The 14,894-nt window shown below is 42.4% G+C and overlaps 1 protein-coding gene across 2 annotated transcripts in view; it reads left to right on the forward strand.

The window, feature by feature from the left end:
- The first annotated feature begins 1,815 nt into the window (after window positions 1-1,815).
- Window positions 1,816-14,894, forward strand: part of CLN5 (CLN5 intracellular trafficking protein) — a 57,777-nt gene continuing 44,698 nt past the window's right edge. The window contains exons 1-4 of one of the 2 annotated variants that reach the window (XM_047853637.1): window positions 1,816-2,028; window positions 6,340-6,505; window positions 7,174-7,399; window positions 10,686-12,720. In XM_047853637.1, the coding sequence (XP_047709593.1) occupies window positions 1,874-2,028; window positions 6,340-6,505; window positions 7,174-7,399; window positions 10,686-11,197 (1,059 nt within the window). In that variant the 5' untranslated portion in view covers window positions 1,816-1,873 and the 3' untranslated portion in view covers window positions 11,198-12,720. Of the gene's footprint in view, window positions 2,029-6,339; window positions 6,506-7,173; window positions 7,400-10,685; window positions 12,721-14,894 lie in introns of those variants that run through there. The other variant, XM_047853647.1, reaches the window with a different exon arrangement.

A 14,894-nucleotide genomic window follows, 5' to 3' on the forward strand; every position in this document is an offset into this window, starting at 1 on the left:
AGATGGGAGCTAGTGAGAGGCTGATTTAGGGCTAATTTGAGGAACTGCTTTCTTGCCATTAGAGCTCCCTGCTCACGGAATGAAGAGACTGCAGTCCCAAGAGAGGAGATCCCCACCACTGACCATGGTCAACTTGAAGCTTGTTTCTGCAGCTCTGGGAAGTCTTGAGTAGGATGGGAAGCTCCACTGTGGCCCTCTAGTGTGTTCCATTATTTGTAAATTGTTACTCTGGAGAGGCGTCTCAGTTTTAAGCCATGTTCAAGTACATGCCCAGTGGGAATGCCCTGGTGCCCTTCAAATTGGAATTTCAGCTGTTATAGCTAGGATGTGTCTCCACGCCCTCACTTTTTGTGGGTCTTTAGGAGAGGCTTAGTTTAGGCTAGGTGATTTTGAACTGGGCCATGGTATATGGAGGAGAGCTAGGATTGGAGCCACCTAAACACTTAGATGAATGGGTGTTAAAATGGTGCCCTGCTTGAATCTCCACAGAATTCCTCAACCCAGTGCAGCAAGTGGTCAAAGGTGGGGGGGGATGGGGTGCGAGGGGGCAGGAAGGGTTAGGGGAGAACTAATTCCCATAAGCCCTCAGAAAACCTTGTATGCTTAGGGAAGCACCCCACGCTCCTGCCATCCCCAGCAAGGGTCATTGGTGGTCACCTATGGCCACTGCAGCCACCTCACTTATTCCATTATGCTTACAAATACCATGAGGGTTCACTCATGTTGTGGGTGAAGTGAAGGCATGCTGCTCTCTTGTAAAAAAAAAAAAAAAGAAAAACGTGACTATAAGTTATTACACTTTTAATGCACTACTTATAGACATAAGTCAGTATCTTTGTATAAAAGTATGACAGGCCACAAATATCTCACCAGAAACAAGGCAGTTGATCCCATTGTCTTCAAGTGGATGAAAGGTCAAAGAAAGGGTAATGCAGAATCTTCTCCTCTGTTCACGTGGTAGAGCCCAACAAGGACGACCATCTGGGGATAAGGGGCCGAGGGCATTACAGAGCATTTAGGGGTACCTGGGTGGCTCAGTTGGTTAAGCATCTGACTCTTGATTTCGGCTCAGGTCATGATTTCCCGGTTTATGAGAGGAAGTCCTGCATTGGGCTCTGTGCTGACAGCGTGGAGCCTGCTTGGAATTCTCTTTCCTCTCTTTGCCCCTCTCCTGCTTGCACATGCTCTCTCTCAAAATAAATAAATTTAAGCATTTAGAGTAGTATTATGGGCTATATATAGTAAGTGCTGGCCATTGTTCTCACTGGCTTAAGGGGGGGGGGGGGGGGGGAGGACCAGTCATTCCTCCATTATTGTCTTCCTCACTGCACCACCACCTCCAAATAATGATTCTTATACTCAAATGTTTGTTGTCACCTAGTCTGGGCCCTGTGTGGCAGGGTAAGAGTTCCGTGCTAGAGAAGCCAAAGGAAGAGCCCAAAGTTGGATTGGTTTCTTGGTTTGGTTTGGTTTGGCTGGTAGTTACTGCGCAGAGGTCAGAAAACATCTCCAAACACGCGGTGATCTCTACACAGACGCGGGGCCAGAAGAACAAGGCATTATGAGTCAGTTTCTGAAAAAGGAGGCCCCACGGCGCGGATGGAGTGTGCCAGGGTGCCGGGCCCCAGCGCCGCGGCACGGTCTGCTGAGGGCAGGGGAAATGGCTGCACTGCAGGGCTCCAGTGTCTCACCCCCAGGCAGGCGCCCCGCGCCCCAGTCTCCGGTCAGGGAGAGGGCGGGACCCGGCCGACCAAGGTGGCCCAGTCCAGGGATCACACGGCTCGCGGGGGGCGGGGTTCCGTGCGCATGCTCAGCTCGCGGGCCCTTCGCGTCGCCGGGCTCGGGAGGTGCCGGAAGCACCGGGAGCCGCCACATGGCGCAGGCGGGGAGCGCTGGCCGGGGGGCCGCGGGGCAGAAGCCCGCGGGCGCGGCCCCGGGGTGCGCGCTTTGGCGCTGGGCCCTGGGGCTGTTGTGGCTGGCGTCGGCCGCCGCGGGCTCCTCCCGGCGCCAGTGGCCCGTGCCCTACAAGTGAGTGCGCGCGGCGCGCGGGCGTGGCGGGGCGGACGCGCGCACTGGCGGGGCCGGGTGCCGGGGTCGGGAGGCGGAGGCGGCGCGGTGGAGGACCGAATTGAGCTGTTCGCTGCGCGTCGCCCAGGCCCTTTCTTCCTCTTGGGACACTTGAACTGCTTTCTAGGTGGCTTAGGCTCAGGGCAGGCCGGAGTCATGGAAGAAACGGGAATAATGTAATTTTATTTGAGTGACTTTTAGATGCAAGTGATCAACTCTTTGAATGGTTTGAGGAGACTTTGAATATCGTGCTTATTACTTGACGTCATGCATGTCATTAGTTATCATGAGTACGTACCCCTTGGCACAATGTACAACATGACCTACTGGTCTTGGTTCTCTGGGAATTTCCATTTTTAGCCGTAAATGTCACGCGTCCTGGGAATTCCCCGCTCCCTTTGTCCGGGGCTCACCGGAAGGGTTGGTGACCTCGTGTGTCCCCCGTTTTCAGTCTGGTCTTAAGACGAGGACAGAGACTGCACACCTGTGGAGCTGATTGGAGCCTTTGACCTAGAAGAGTATCTACACGGCCTTAGATGTTCAGGTGGCTAAACAGAAAGAAAACACGCTGCTAACATCAAGCAGGTGAAAGGCCAACAGATTTTGAAAACACGGCTATTTCGGATGACGAAATAGTGAGCGGGGAGGCAGGATAACCTAGTGGTCAGGAATGAGTTCTGGGTTCCAGTTGAATCAGGCACCACCAGCACTAGCTTTTGAAATTGGCAACGTGATTCAGTGTCTCTGTGCCCATGTGACCTGCCCTAGAAAGTAGGAATGGATGGGACGCCTTGATGGCTCAGTCCTCAGGCGCCCAATTTTGGTTCAGGTCATGATATCAGGGTCTGTGAGTTCAAGCCCTGCGCGTGGGGACTCTGTGCTGACAGCCCAGAGCCTGGAACCTGCTTCAGATTCTGTGTCTCCCTCTCTCTCTGCCCCTCCCTGGCTCACACTCTGTCTCTCTCTCCTTCAAAAATAAATAAACATTAAAAAAATATATATTTTTTTTAAAGAAAGTAGGAACGGTAACAGCATTTCCCCCAGGCTTGTTAGAGGATTAAATCTAATAAATGTCAGCTATTGTCAAGCGTGGATAGGAGTGTATTCTGTTCACTGGAATGGTTTGCACCACTTCCTTGTTTTGCTTGATATATATGAAAAGAGAAGTTTGGGTTTTCTTGAAAAGAAAAAGTTAATAAAACGTTCATAAGAAGTAAAATTAAATGTTCAGTAAAATAAGGAAGAGATTGTAAATGCAAAACTACTTGATTTATAGTTAGGGCAAGGTATTGACGATACCTTAGGGTTTCTATAAAAGTTTCAAGTATTAAGTACCTGTCCCCATTTAGTCTTCTCAACTGAATATAATAAAATTTAACTTTATTAAGTTATGCTTTTGAAATTACCTTTGACCTAAAAGATTTTGCTTCAAGCAAGTGAAAACTAAATAATTACGTGTTTAAACAACCCTTTGAGCATCTATAAAAACAAGGAAGTAGGGGCGCCTGGGTGGCGCAGTTGGTTAAGCGTCCGACTTCAGCCAGGTCACGATCTCGCGGTCCGTGAGTTCGAGCCCCGCGTCAGGCTCTGGGCTGATGGCTCAGAGCCTGGAGCCTGTTTCTGATTCTGTGTCTCCCTCTCTCTCTGCCCCTCCCCCGTTCATGCTCTGTCTCTCTCTGTCCCAAAAATAAATAAACGTTGAAAAAAAAAAATTAAAAAAAAAAAAAGAAAAAAAAAAAAACCAAGGAAGTATGTGTAAGTTTCATAAACATTGGGGGGTTGTTAATACTCTTGGCTAACATCAAGATATTAACTTCTTAAAATAGAATTTTTTGTTGATGTGTTAAGATTGTAAAAAAATAGATCTGCCTAAAATTTTAGAGATCCGTGGTGCCTAGAAGATAGATAGAAGCAGTGTCTTTCTTTCTTCCATCTTTCTCTTGCCAAATATGGAAGGTGACCAGTGTCTGTTGAGCCCACTTCAGCAGTAGTCCCTCCTCTCGTCTTACTGCCATGGCTCTCTCTAGGGGCCTTCTCTTCTTGTTACATTATTGCTATAACCTCCTAATTGACCTCTGCCTTAATTTCGCTTCTCTCACCGCTCTCCTGTAACTCATACAAATAAGGTTTGTTTCATAGCAAATTCAGTCATATCAGGTCTGCTACTTAAAATCCTTTAAGCTCACTCCTGGGCTCAGCCCTCACCGGCTGTAGGAGTCCCGTGGTGCGGTTCACACTGCATCAGCGCAAAATGACAGTCCCTGCCTGTCTCTCCTACCTCGAAGCCTGAATTCCAGCATTATTTACCTACTGTCTTATAAGCCTTAATATTGTCCCTTTTATGTCCTAACCATCGAAAGTATTTTAAAAGCCTAAGCCAGATCTTCATCCCTTTCTTTGCTCTTCTCACCCCCACCCATTCCACATCAGGTAAAAGTGATTTCTCTCTTTTGTGTGCCCATAGGACTTTGTATATTTCTTTAGCACTCACCACACTGCACCATACTACTTATTTAATGTCTTCCCAGTCCCCACCTAAATGTCCTTGAGGAAGGGAACATCACTTTAATTTTGTTTCCCTCCTTGCTAGTATAGTGTCCTACATATAGTAGATCCTTAGTAAATATCTATTGATCGCTGGCTATTTTTTTTTAATTTTAATTTTTTTAACGTTCATTCATTTTTGAGAGACAGAGAGAGCAGGGGAGGGGCAAAGAAAGAGAGGGAGATATAGAATCTGAATCAGGCTCCAGGCTTTAAGCTGTCAACACAGACACAGGGCTCAAACCCACAAACCATAAGATCATGACCTGAGCCAAAGTTGGACACTTAACCAACTGAGCCACCCAGGTGCCCCAATTTTTTTTTTTATTTTAAACTCTAATTGGCTTTATTAAATGATTCACGAATTGGGCAGCATTCCATCTAGCAAATAGAGGGACACTCCTGTCAGTTAATTTTTTTTTTTATGTTTATTTATTTTGAGGGAAAGAGAGAATCCCAAGAAGGCTCTGCACTCTCAATGCAGAGTCAGACATGGGGCTCAAACCCAGGAACTATGAGATCATACCTGAGCTGAAATCAAGAATCAGACACTTGGGGCGCCTGGGTGGCTCAGTCAGCTAAGCATTCGACTTCGACTCAGGTCATGATCTCATGGTTTGTGAGTTCGAGCCCCACTTCAGGCTCTGTGCTGATAACACTGTGCTGATAGCACTGAGCCTGGAACCCACATCAAGTTCTATGTCTCCCTCTCTCTGCCCCTCCCCTGTTCGTTCTCTCTCTCTCTCTCTCTCTCAAATATAAACAAACAAACAAAAGAATCAGACACTTAACTGAGCCACCCAGGCACCCCCTGTTGGTTAATTCTTTAGAAAATAGAAAATATAGTGGGGCGCCTGGGTGGTGGCTCAATCGCTTAAGCATCTGACTTCAGCTCAAGTCATGATCTCACAGGTGATGAGTTCGAGCCCCCGTCAGACTCTGTGTTGACAGCTCAGAGCCTGGAGCCAGCTTCAGATTCTGTGTCTCCCTGTCTGCCCCTCCCCTGCTCGTGCTTCTGTCTCTCTCTGTCTTAAAAATAAATAAACATTAATAAACATTAAAAAAAGAAAATAGAAAATATATTCTATTTAATAATTATTTTGAAATAATCTTAACATGTGGACTGTTTATGAAATTAAATGTCATTTGAGGGGCGCCTGGGTGGCGCAGTCGGTTGGGCGTCCGACTTCAACCAAGTCATGATCTCGCAGTCCGTGAGTTCGAGCCCCGCGTCGGGCTCTGGGCTGATGGCTCGGAGCCTGGAGCCTGTTTCCGATTCTGTGTCTCCCTCTCTTTCTGCCCCTCCCCCGTTCATCTGTCCTCCTCCTCTGTCTCTCTCTGTCCCAAAAAATAAATAAACGTTGAAAAAAAAATTTTAAAAAAATGTCATTTGAAAAATATTCCTTTATTCAGTGAATATTTGTTTGTCTATAAATAAATGTGGATCTATAGACATTCTAAGATATGGCCCCTGTGTTCAAAATTCTCACAATGAGAGCAGATAACAGGGAAGCATGCCTTTATCAAAGTGCTTGTAATATATCATTTGCTATTAAAGACTTCGTCAGAGTTGTTGACAGAATAACAAAATGTTTAAACACTATAACCTTTGAATGTTTTCTCTGAAAGTGTTATTGATGGTGATACTAAAATCTGGATTCTAAAATGTGCAAGAAGAACCAAATTCCTGTTGGAATCTAAGTTTGTGGTTTCTTTTTTCTTTATTAGGCGCTTTTCCTTCCGCCCAGAACCAGATCCTTATTGTCAAGCTAAATACACTTTCTGTCCAACCGGCTCACCTATCCCAATTATGAAAGATGATGATGTCATTGAAGTCTTTCGGTTACAAGCCCCAGTATGGGAATTTAAATATGGGAATCTCCTGGGACACCTGGTAAGGCTGCATCTTGATCTTGTAACTTTGGTTAATTAAATTATTTCTTAAGTGGATTTGAGGGAATAACCGCTGTTCAAAGGGCTGATTTTAGATCATGTATAATTGCTGTTCCTCTTGGCATATTTAAAATGAGTAGTCAAAAAATATTATCATGTTTTGTGATTCTGACAGTAACAAATGCAGTTGCTTTAATCCCTTTTTAATAATCTGAATCCATACCCAACTCCTGTACCTAGCTCCTGGCAAGTAAGAAAGGAGGAGTCCCAGCGGAACGGGCAAGGCAGGCAGGAGACACTTCATTTCCAGTCCCTGCTATACACATTTTCCTAGCTTAGCTCACCAGTTGAGCCTCTGTCACCCTGTGAAGCATGTAGACTTCCTGAGCCTGTGGCATGGAGCTTCTCCAACCCATTTTAAAGTGGAAAGAAATTAAGAGTGTGTCCATATAGCATATCTGAGATAAGCAGCAGTGGTCAAAACCAGAGTGGAAGAGGGCCTGGAATTGGAGGAGCCACAGAGTGGACACAAGAATAGCAACATGGAAGAGCAACAGCTGAGTCATTCTACTTGATATACAGTTGTGACATATTACGTTTTCTCCCATCTGGCTCCTGGACCAGTGGTTACTTCACAGATGCTTTCATACATGTATGGTCTTTACACAGAAAATTATGCATGATGCCATTGGATTCAAGAGTACTTTAACTGGCCAGAACTACACAATGGAATGGTACGAACTTTTCCAACTTGGAAATTGCACATTTCCCCATCTCCGACCTGAAATGAATGCCCCTTTCTGGTGTAATCAAGGAGCTGCATGCTTTTTTGAAGGAATTGATGATATTCACTGGAAGGCAAATGGGACATTAGTTCAAGTAGCAACTATATCAGGTAAGTTTCAAAAATACGGCATTTGTTTGATGATTACATCGATATCCAAATGAAAAAAATTGCTTTCCTTGAGGCATTTCAGTCATGAATGTTTACAAATGTACTTCTGGAAGCAGTAAGGTTTGATCCAAACTATTACTCATGCAAAACGTTACCTTTAGTTTTCTTTTTTTAATGTTTATTTATTTTTGAGAGAGAGAGAGAGAGAGAGCGTGAGAAGGGGAGGGGCAGAGAGAGAGGGAGATACAGAATCTGAAGCAGCCTCCAGGCTCTGAACTGTCAACAGAGCCCGATGTGGGGCTTGAACTCACAGACTGCAAGATCATGATCTGAGCCGAAGTTGGATGCTCAACTGACTGAGCCACCCAGGCTCCCTGCAAAATGTCACCTTTAGGTGATGAGTAGTGTATCTCCTCTATTCCATAGTAAAAAATGAAATGGTAAAATGTTTTCTGCAATTGAATTGGACTTTCTAAATAAACATGTGGAAGAAAATCCACAAAATGCCTGTGAAAATATTTGATCAAAGGACCTGTTAAATGTATCTGGAAAAAGACTTTGAGTGATGACAAAATGTTTTTATGTCAAGAAATAATAACAGCTACCACTCATGGGGACTTACTCTGGGTCCAGCAGTGTTCCGAGTGCTTTACCTATATCATGTCATTTATCATCACAACAACCCCCTGAGATAGTTAACGGTTATTTCCCTCATTTTACAGATGGCTACAGTGAGGCACAAAGTGGTTAAAATCACACAACCAAGAAGTAGGTGGGACCCTAACTCTGGCAGTGAAGCTTTATTGGCCATTTTCTTAACTACTTCTCTACATTGCTTCCCAAAACACATACAATCTTAGCATTTGAGGCTCCTTGAGCAATCAAAATACTTTATCTTTGAGATTTTCTGTTCTTTTGGATGTATTGGAAAGTTGCTGAAACACTTAGGATTTTGCTGCATGTGTTGCGTTGTTGGTTAATGCTGAAGAAAGGAGTTCAGAACTTTTATCAGAAACTGGTATGTGACCTTGGGTCATATTTTTACTTTGACTCATTACGTCATGTGTAGAACAGGGATGAGACTGCCATTGCATTCTGGAGGTAGGGAGCTTGCCCATGTGATTTAGAGAGCTCTGCATTATAATTGTTGTTCTCCAAGAAAGTGGAAATATGTGAAATGAAAGTACTGTTTGTGATAAGAATTATTCAGTGAGCCATAGACCTTGAGGAAGTTATCAAGCTTTCCACTTGGATAGCCCTTTACAAAGCATTTTGGAGCATGTTATCTCACAGCTCAGTGGGGAGGAGAAAACACTCTTCTTTCTTTTAAAAATAAGGATTTGAGGGTCAGCCAGGTAGCATGACTTGCCAGTCACAGATCTGGATGTAGAACCAGGAATAGAATTGTGTCTTAAATGTAATCTGGGGATCTTTTAACTCTACACCATGCTGTTTTCTAATCTTCCTTCCTTCTTTCTAATTAATATGCCCCAAACCATCCCAAGCAATATCAAAGCCCGTTTCTCTTTTAACAGTGCTCGGTGTGATACTTTTTTTTTTCATCCCAAGCCAGTTCACATTGCTCTTTTCTCCTTGTCCACCTATTTCATTATCTGAAAACTCTTCCTTCTGACATCAGTATATATGAACAAGTGATCACTATTTCATGTAAAATAGTACTAATATGCTAGTACTTAAATCTTTCAAGTTTTCCGTCTGATTTGTGATTAATCGTGTTCATTGACATTTTCTCATGTTACAGAATAGTGTTTTGAAGTATTCTCTCTTAATTACAGCAGTAACTTTTTAAGGTTGAAGAACACTAAGAACAGTATACCCAGTTCTAAGAAAACAAGCTTTAAGGGTGCCTGGGTGGCTCCATCTGTTAAGCGACTGACTTCAGCTCAGGTCACGATCTTGTGGTTCGAGCCCCACATCGGGCTCTGTGCTGACAGCTCAGATCCTGGAGCCTGCTTTGGGTTCTGGTCTCCCTCTCTCCCTCTTTCTCTGCCCCTCAACTGCTCATGCTGTCTCTTTTTCTCAAAAATAAATAAACAACAACAACAAAAAGAAAACAAGCTTTATATTATTCCATAGTTTTAATTCTAAAAAATTGATAAAGGCAGCCGCTGTATTCATTTTATAGGACATGAAATATTGATTTCATGGACTCAAGTTGGAGCACTTAAAAAAGGTTCACATATATGGTGACAAATTGAAATGCTGTAGTGAAGCTTTATTAGGCACTGTAAATGCCCAGATGAGGTTGTAACCACGCAAAGTATAGTGTTTTGTTAACATTTGGAGAGATTCCTTTGGTCGGGTACAAGGTCGTAGGAGAGCGTGAGCTGTTCCGGAGTCTGTAATAGGCCACGAACGTGGCCGAAAACATTTCCAGTTTAAGTTGATTCATTGGAAGAATTTGTATGGTTAGTGGGAAGGTTGTGAGCGGAATCCGAACAGTTACAAGTACAAAAAGAAAAAGGAAATACCAGGTATTCAGGGTGGACAGGGTATGGTACTTTCTCTTGTAACATTAGTAGGCCAGCCTTCTAAAGTAGCTCTTCCTCTGACTGCAGTTCGTACTGTACACACGCAATGCCTTGTGACAGAAAAGCTCTGCATTTCACCCTCCTCCATTCTAAAAAAAATTTTTTTTTCAACGTTTATTTGATTTTTGGGACAGAGAGACAGAGCATGAACGGGGGAGGGGCAGAGAGAGAGGGAGACACAGAATCGGAAACAGGCTCCAGGCTCTGAGCCATCAGCCCAGAGTCTGACGCGGGGCTCGAACTCACAGACCGCGAGATTGTGACCTGGCTGAAGTCGGACGCTTAACCGACTGCGCCACCCAGGTGCCCCTCACCCTCCTCCATTCTTACACTGCCTTTGCTCCACTCACTTTTCCCTCTATCCACAATTTTTCCTTGTTTTCTTTCTTTACCTTTGAATCCAAGATTTGTTGGGTGGGGTAAAGAGGGCTTCTGCATGTGTGTGATTTTGCTTTTATAGCTTAAATGATTACAGAATTGGTATGTAAGACTTGATACCCCTATTATATCTAAGGTTTACAATTCAGAAATACCTTGTGCTTTGAAAAATGGAGTGAAAATTGGCTAAGCTTGGATTCCTATTGTGAGTACAGGTTTGGAACTGATATTACAAATAATTCAATAATTTAATAATAATATTATTTATTCATGACCTTAATCAGGTTAGAACATTTGACATAAGACTAATGATTGGCTTTGATGTTCACATAGGAAATTTTTTTTTTTTTAACTAGGAAACACATTTAACAAGATGGCAAAGTGGGTAAAATGGGACAATGAAACAGGGATTTATTATGAGACATGGACCGTCCAGGCCAGCCCAGAAAATGGGGCGGAGACATGGTTTGAATCCTACGACTGTTCCAAATTTGTGTTAAGGACATATAACAAGTTGGCTGAACTTGGAGCAGAGTTCAAGAAGATAGAAACCAACTACACAAGAATATTTCTTTACAGTGGAGAGCCTACTTATTTGGGAAATGAAACGTCTATTTTTGGGCCAACAGGAAATCAGACTCTTGCTTTAGCCGTAAAAAGGTTTTATTACCCCTTCAAGCCACATTCATCAACTAAAGAATTTCTGTTCAGTTTCTTGCAAATTTTTGATGCAGTGATTATACACAGACAGTTCTATTTGTTTTATAATTTTGAATATTGGTTTTTACCTATGAAATTCCCTTTTATTAAAATAACATATGAAGAAATCCCTTTACCTAACAGAAACAACACACTCTCTGGTTTATAAAATTTTAATTCTTCTGCTTTTTTTTCCTCCTGTCACCAGCATATATGTTTTTCAGGTAGTGGTTTTACATTCATGGATTTTCTTAGGCCCTTCTTCCTTGGAGCAGAAAGGTAGAATGTACTTGGGCAGAACTGCAGCGTTATCATCTCAGGACCTTTTTTGGAGAGGAGCTGAAACTCTCATTGCATTAGCCTAAGTGAGCCCATTAGGTGATCTTGATTTCAAACTCCAAGCCTTTGTTAAAATGAATTACAGTTCATATCAGATACATAGGATCTTTGGACCCCGTATTTTTTAATTGTGGATATGGTGTGCCCAGATTTAAAAATACCCTCAGTGACATTTTCATGGTGGGGGCTACTTTTCTCTGGTACAGTTACACTTTTTCATTTAAGTACTTTTTGATGGTTTAGACTGACTTTGCAACTTTTGTAACTTTGGGGACCAGGTCTAGTAGTTTGATTTTGTTCTTTTACTTAAAGACTAATTTGGATACCACGGCTGGAGTGGTTTTGCTTCCAGATGTGGTAAAAAGTGTTAAAGAGCACAAGTTCCTAGCTAGCATTTTAGAACTAGCCAGTAACTGGCATTTTGTGATGTAGGCAGCTTAGCATTTCTGAACCTTAGTATCCTTATCTCTAAGAGGAGTCATCCGTCAGGATTGTTGTAAAAATTGAAGCCATGTATGTTTGGCATAGGAAAGTTACAGAAAATGGTAGCTACAATGATGAATCAAAGAACAAACTGCCGTCTTTGATCTGGCTTAATGTAGTTTACATGCCAACCTTTCCTGGGTTTTATAGTAATAATCTAAACTTTGAGCTGACAGCTTTAATGCTTCTGCAGTCGTTTAAGCACATTGGGACATGGAAGTATCTGACTGCAGACACGTCTGGGTGAATAGGCACCATATGACTCCTTTACTGCTTCATGTAGTCCTTCCACCCTAGTAGAGGTGCCAGCTCAGTAGGAGGGTACACTTCTCAGGGGACAGGTCTTTGTCAAGGGTCTCCAAGTAGCTGTGCTTCCATTTAGGGCCATCAAACAAGGTTTCAGGGTCCTTTAAATGCCTAATGACCAACTGAACACTGTCTATTCATGGAAAAAAGGCCAGTCAGTAAGATGATGAAGCAGAGACCATCTGTTTAATATGTAAACTATGTTGTTCAGTTTCTACCAACATTTGAGTGTCTCCTGAGAGGTTAGTACATTGAGTTCTCCTACAAAGCCTAAACACAGGTATTATTTACCTGATCAAATGAGTAAATTGGGGCTTAGAACGTCTAAATGACCTTTCCAGGGCTACCCTGCTATTGGTAATGGAGCCACATCTTGAACCAGTTCTGACTGGATGGGATACATGACCAAGCAAGGTTTCATTGTCAGAGTGTAGTCCTCAGACCCATGCCTGTACCATAAGTTACTAACACCGCAGGTTACTGGTCAAGCACAGATACTGGTGGGAAACTTCTTTTAAAGTAATTTTGTTTTTGTTGAATCTAATAAAAAAAATGGGGCTTGTATTTTTGTATGTGTTTTTATTTCATTTGTCAAGGACTTCACTTTTATTGTCTTTTTCAAAACTATAGGCACTGCCACAGTCTGAAAATAAAAAGCCAGCCCTTTACCACAGATAGCTTGAGAAGCACTGGGTTATCCTGCCTACTGCACAGAGGCAAAGCCAGGCTGAAATACATAAGGAGAACTTTACTTCACTGCCTCCCATTTAGCCTTTGTATTCCTGTCAATAGTGTAAACACTAATTAATTTTGCCTCTTTAACTTGCTGGTTGTCTTCAGAATATCACAAACTTGGATCTTTGCGTTATCACCACCTAGTGGCTAAAATCAGGCAATGCCAACTTCTCCTGGATTCTTAAAATTGATCTGGGAAAACAGAATTTTGGATTTTCTAGAACTGCATTGGGGTAACATGCAAGAACTCTTGTGCCACATCTGTGTTAACTGTAAAGCACAGAATCTGGTTCTGTAGCAAAGACAAATGAGGACACCTGGATGTGGAGCCTGAATTTTAAAGCAAGATTCTAAACAGTTAACATTTAAAAAGTAGTAAAGATTTTTCAGTTCCTATGAATATTAACAAATGAAGAAATTTTGTGAAAGTAATAGACTCAGGTGACTATAAAATAGAACAAAATACATATTGAGTACTTAAGAGTTTATCAAACTTGTCAACTGTACTTAAAAGGTGAAGTAGGGCTTTTGGAGTAGAGATGATTCAAGAACATGCTTTCAAAATGGTAATTGAGAAGCCAAAATATGGCCAGGCAAGAATTTGCCAATTCTACCGTATAACTTAAATGTGATTTATATTTTTCTGTTATAAATGTATAAAATTTACTAAGAAACCATTGTGTTGGAAGTTTGAATTAGGGCTTTTTTTTTTTTTTTAACATTTATTTATTTTTGAGACAGAGCAAGAACGGGGGAGGATCAGAGAGAGAGGGAGACCCAGAATCTGAAACAGGCTCCAGGATCTGAGCTGTCAGCACAGAGCCCAACGCGGGGCTCGAACCCACGGACCACAAGATCATGAACTGAGCTGAAGTCAGAGGCTTAACCGACTGAGCCACCCAGGTGCCCCTTGAATTAGGGCTTTAAATATGTCCTCACTTACTAATTCTGGCTAGTATTAAGTAGACCCATAAAGTGTCATCAAATATATTTTAATATCCACATACAGGAAAATGGTCCAAAGGTTAAAACTACTAAACATTAAGTATTTGTAATTTTCAATATTGGCTCCTTTGAATTCAGAAAAAAGAAAGTCTTAGTAAACTTCAGTTTTATAATCTGAGACTTCAGTTCCTTTAAGATGACTATTTTTTTTAAATAACTTGTTGGTATGTTATACAAAGAACAATGTTCCAAAACTACCACACATCTTTTCCCCTGTTCAGAGTCAAAGGCAAATGGGCTGGCCAAAGTTTGTTTCCAGCATCTGCCTATTTACCCTTCATTGTCCAAATAGTTTCCTGTGCTCTCAAACTTTCCTATCTACATTTTCTTTCCCCTACTTAAAACAAGATAGGCTATTACCCTTATATTCTTTTACTTGACTGATTATTCTAAGGATAAGCTTTTAGTTCACTTTTGGAGTAAAGGGCTTTGTGTCCATTTTATATGCCCTAAGATATGTCCTTATGTTTAAAGTAAAGTTGGGTGTCAGGAAGCAGGTAAGGTTTTTCTGGCTGCTTGATAACTTTAAAACCACAGATAAACTGAAGCTGGAGTCCGCAAAGATTGTTCCCAGCTACGTATGGGGTAGGGGTGACTTACAGCTTCTTACAAGACCTAGGTCACAGGGCACCTGGGTGGCTCAGTTGGTTGGATGTCCGACTTCCGCTCAGGTCATGATCTCACCCTTCATGGGTTCAAGCCCCACACCGGGCTCTGTGCTGACAGCTCAGAGCGTGGAAGCTGCCTCAGATTCTGTGTCTCCCTCTCTTTCTGCCCCTCCCCGCTCATACTCTGTGCCTCTCCCTCTCTCAAAAATAAATAAAAACGTTAAAAAAAAAAAAAAAAAAAAAGACCTAGTTCAGGCCTAAGCCTTGTTCACATCAACCCCTCCCATCTATCCTAAGCTTTTCCATAAATATAAAAAGTTATTTTTGAATGCAATAAATTGATTAATCTTTAGTCATGCCTTTTTTTTTTTCCTGATAGTATTGTTAAAA

The sequence above is a fragment of the Prionailurus viverrinus genome, chromosome A1 (genome assembly GCF_022837055.1).
Source record: "Prionailurus viverrinus isolate Anna chromosome A1, UM_Priviv_1.0, whole genome shotgun sequence".
In the NCBI taxonomy this organism is placed as follows: Eukaryota; Metazoa; Chordata; class Mammalia; order Carnivora; family Felidae; genus Prionailurus; species Prionailurus viverrinus.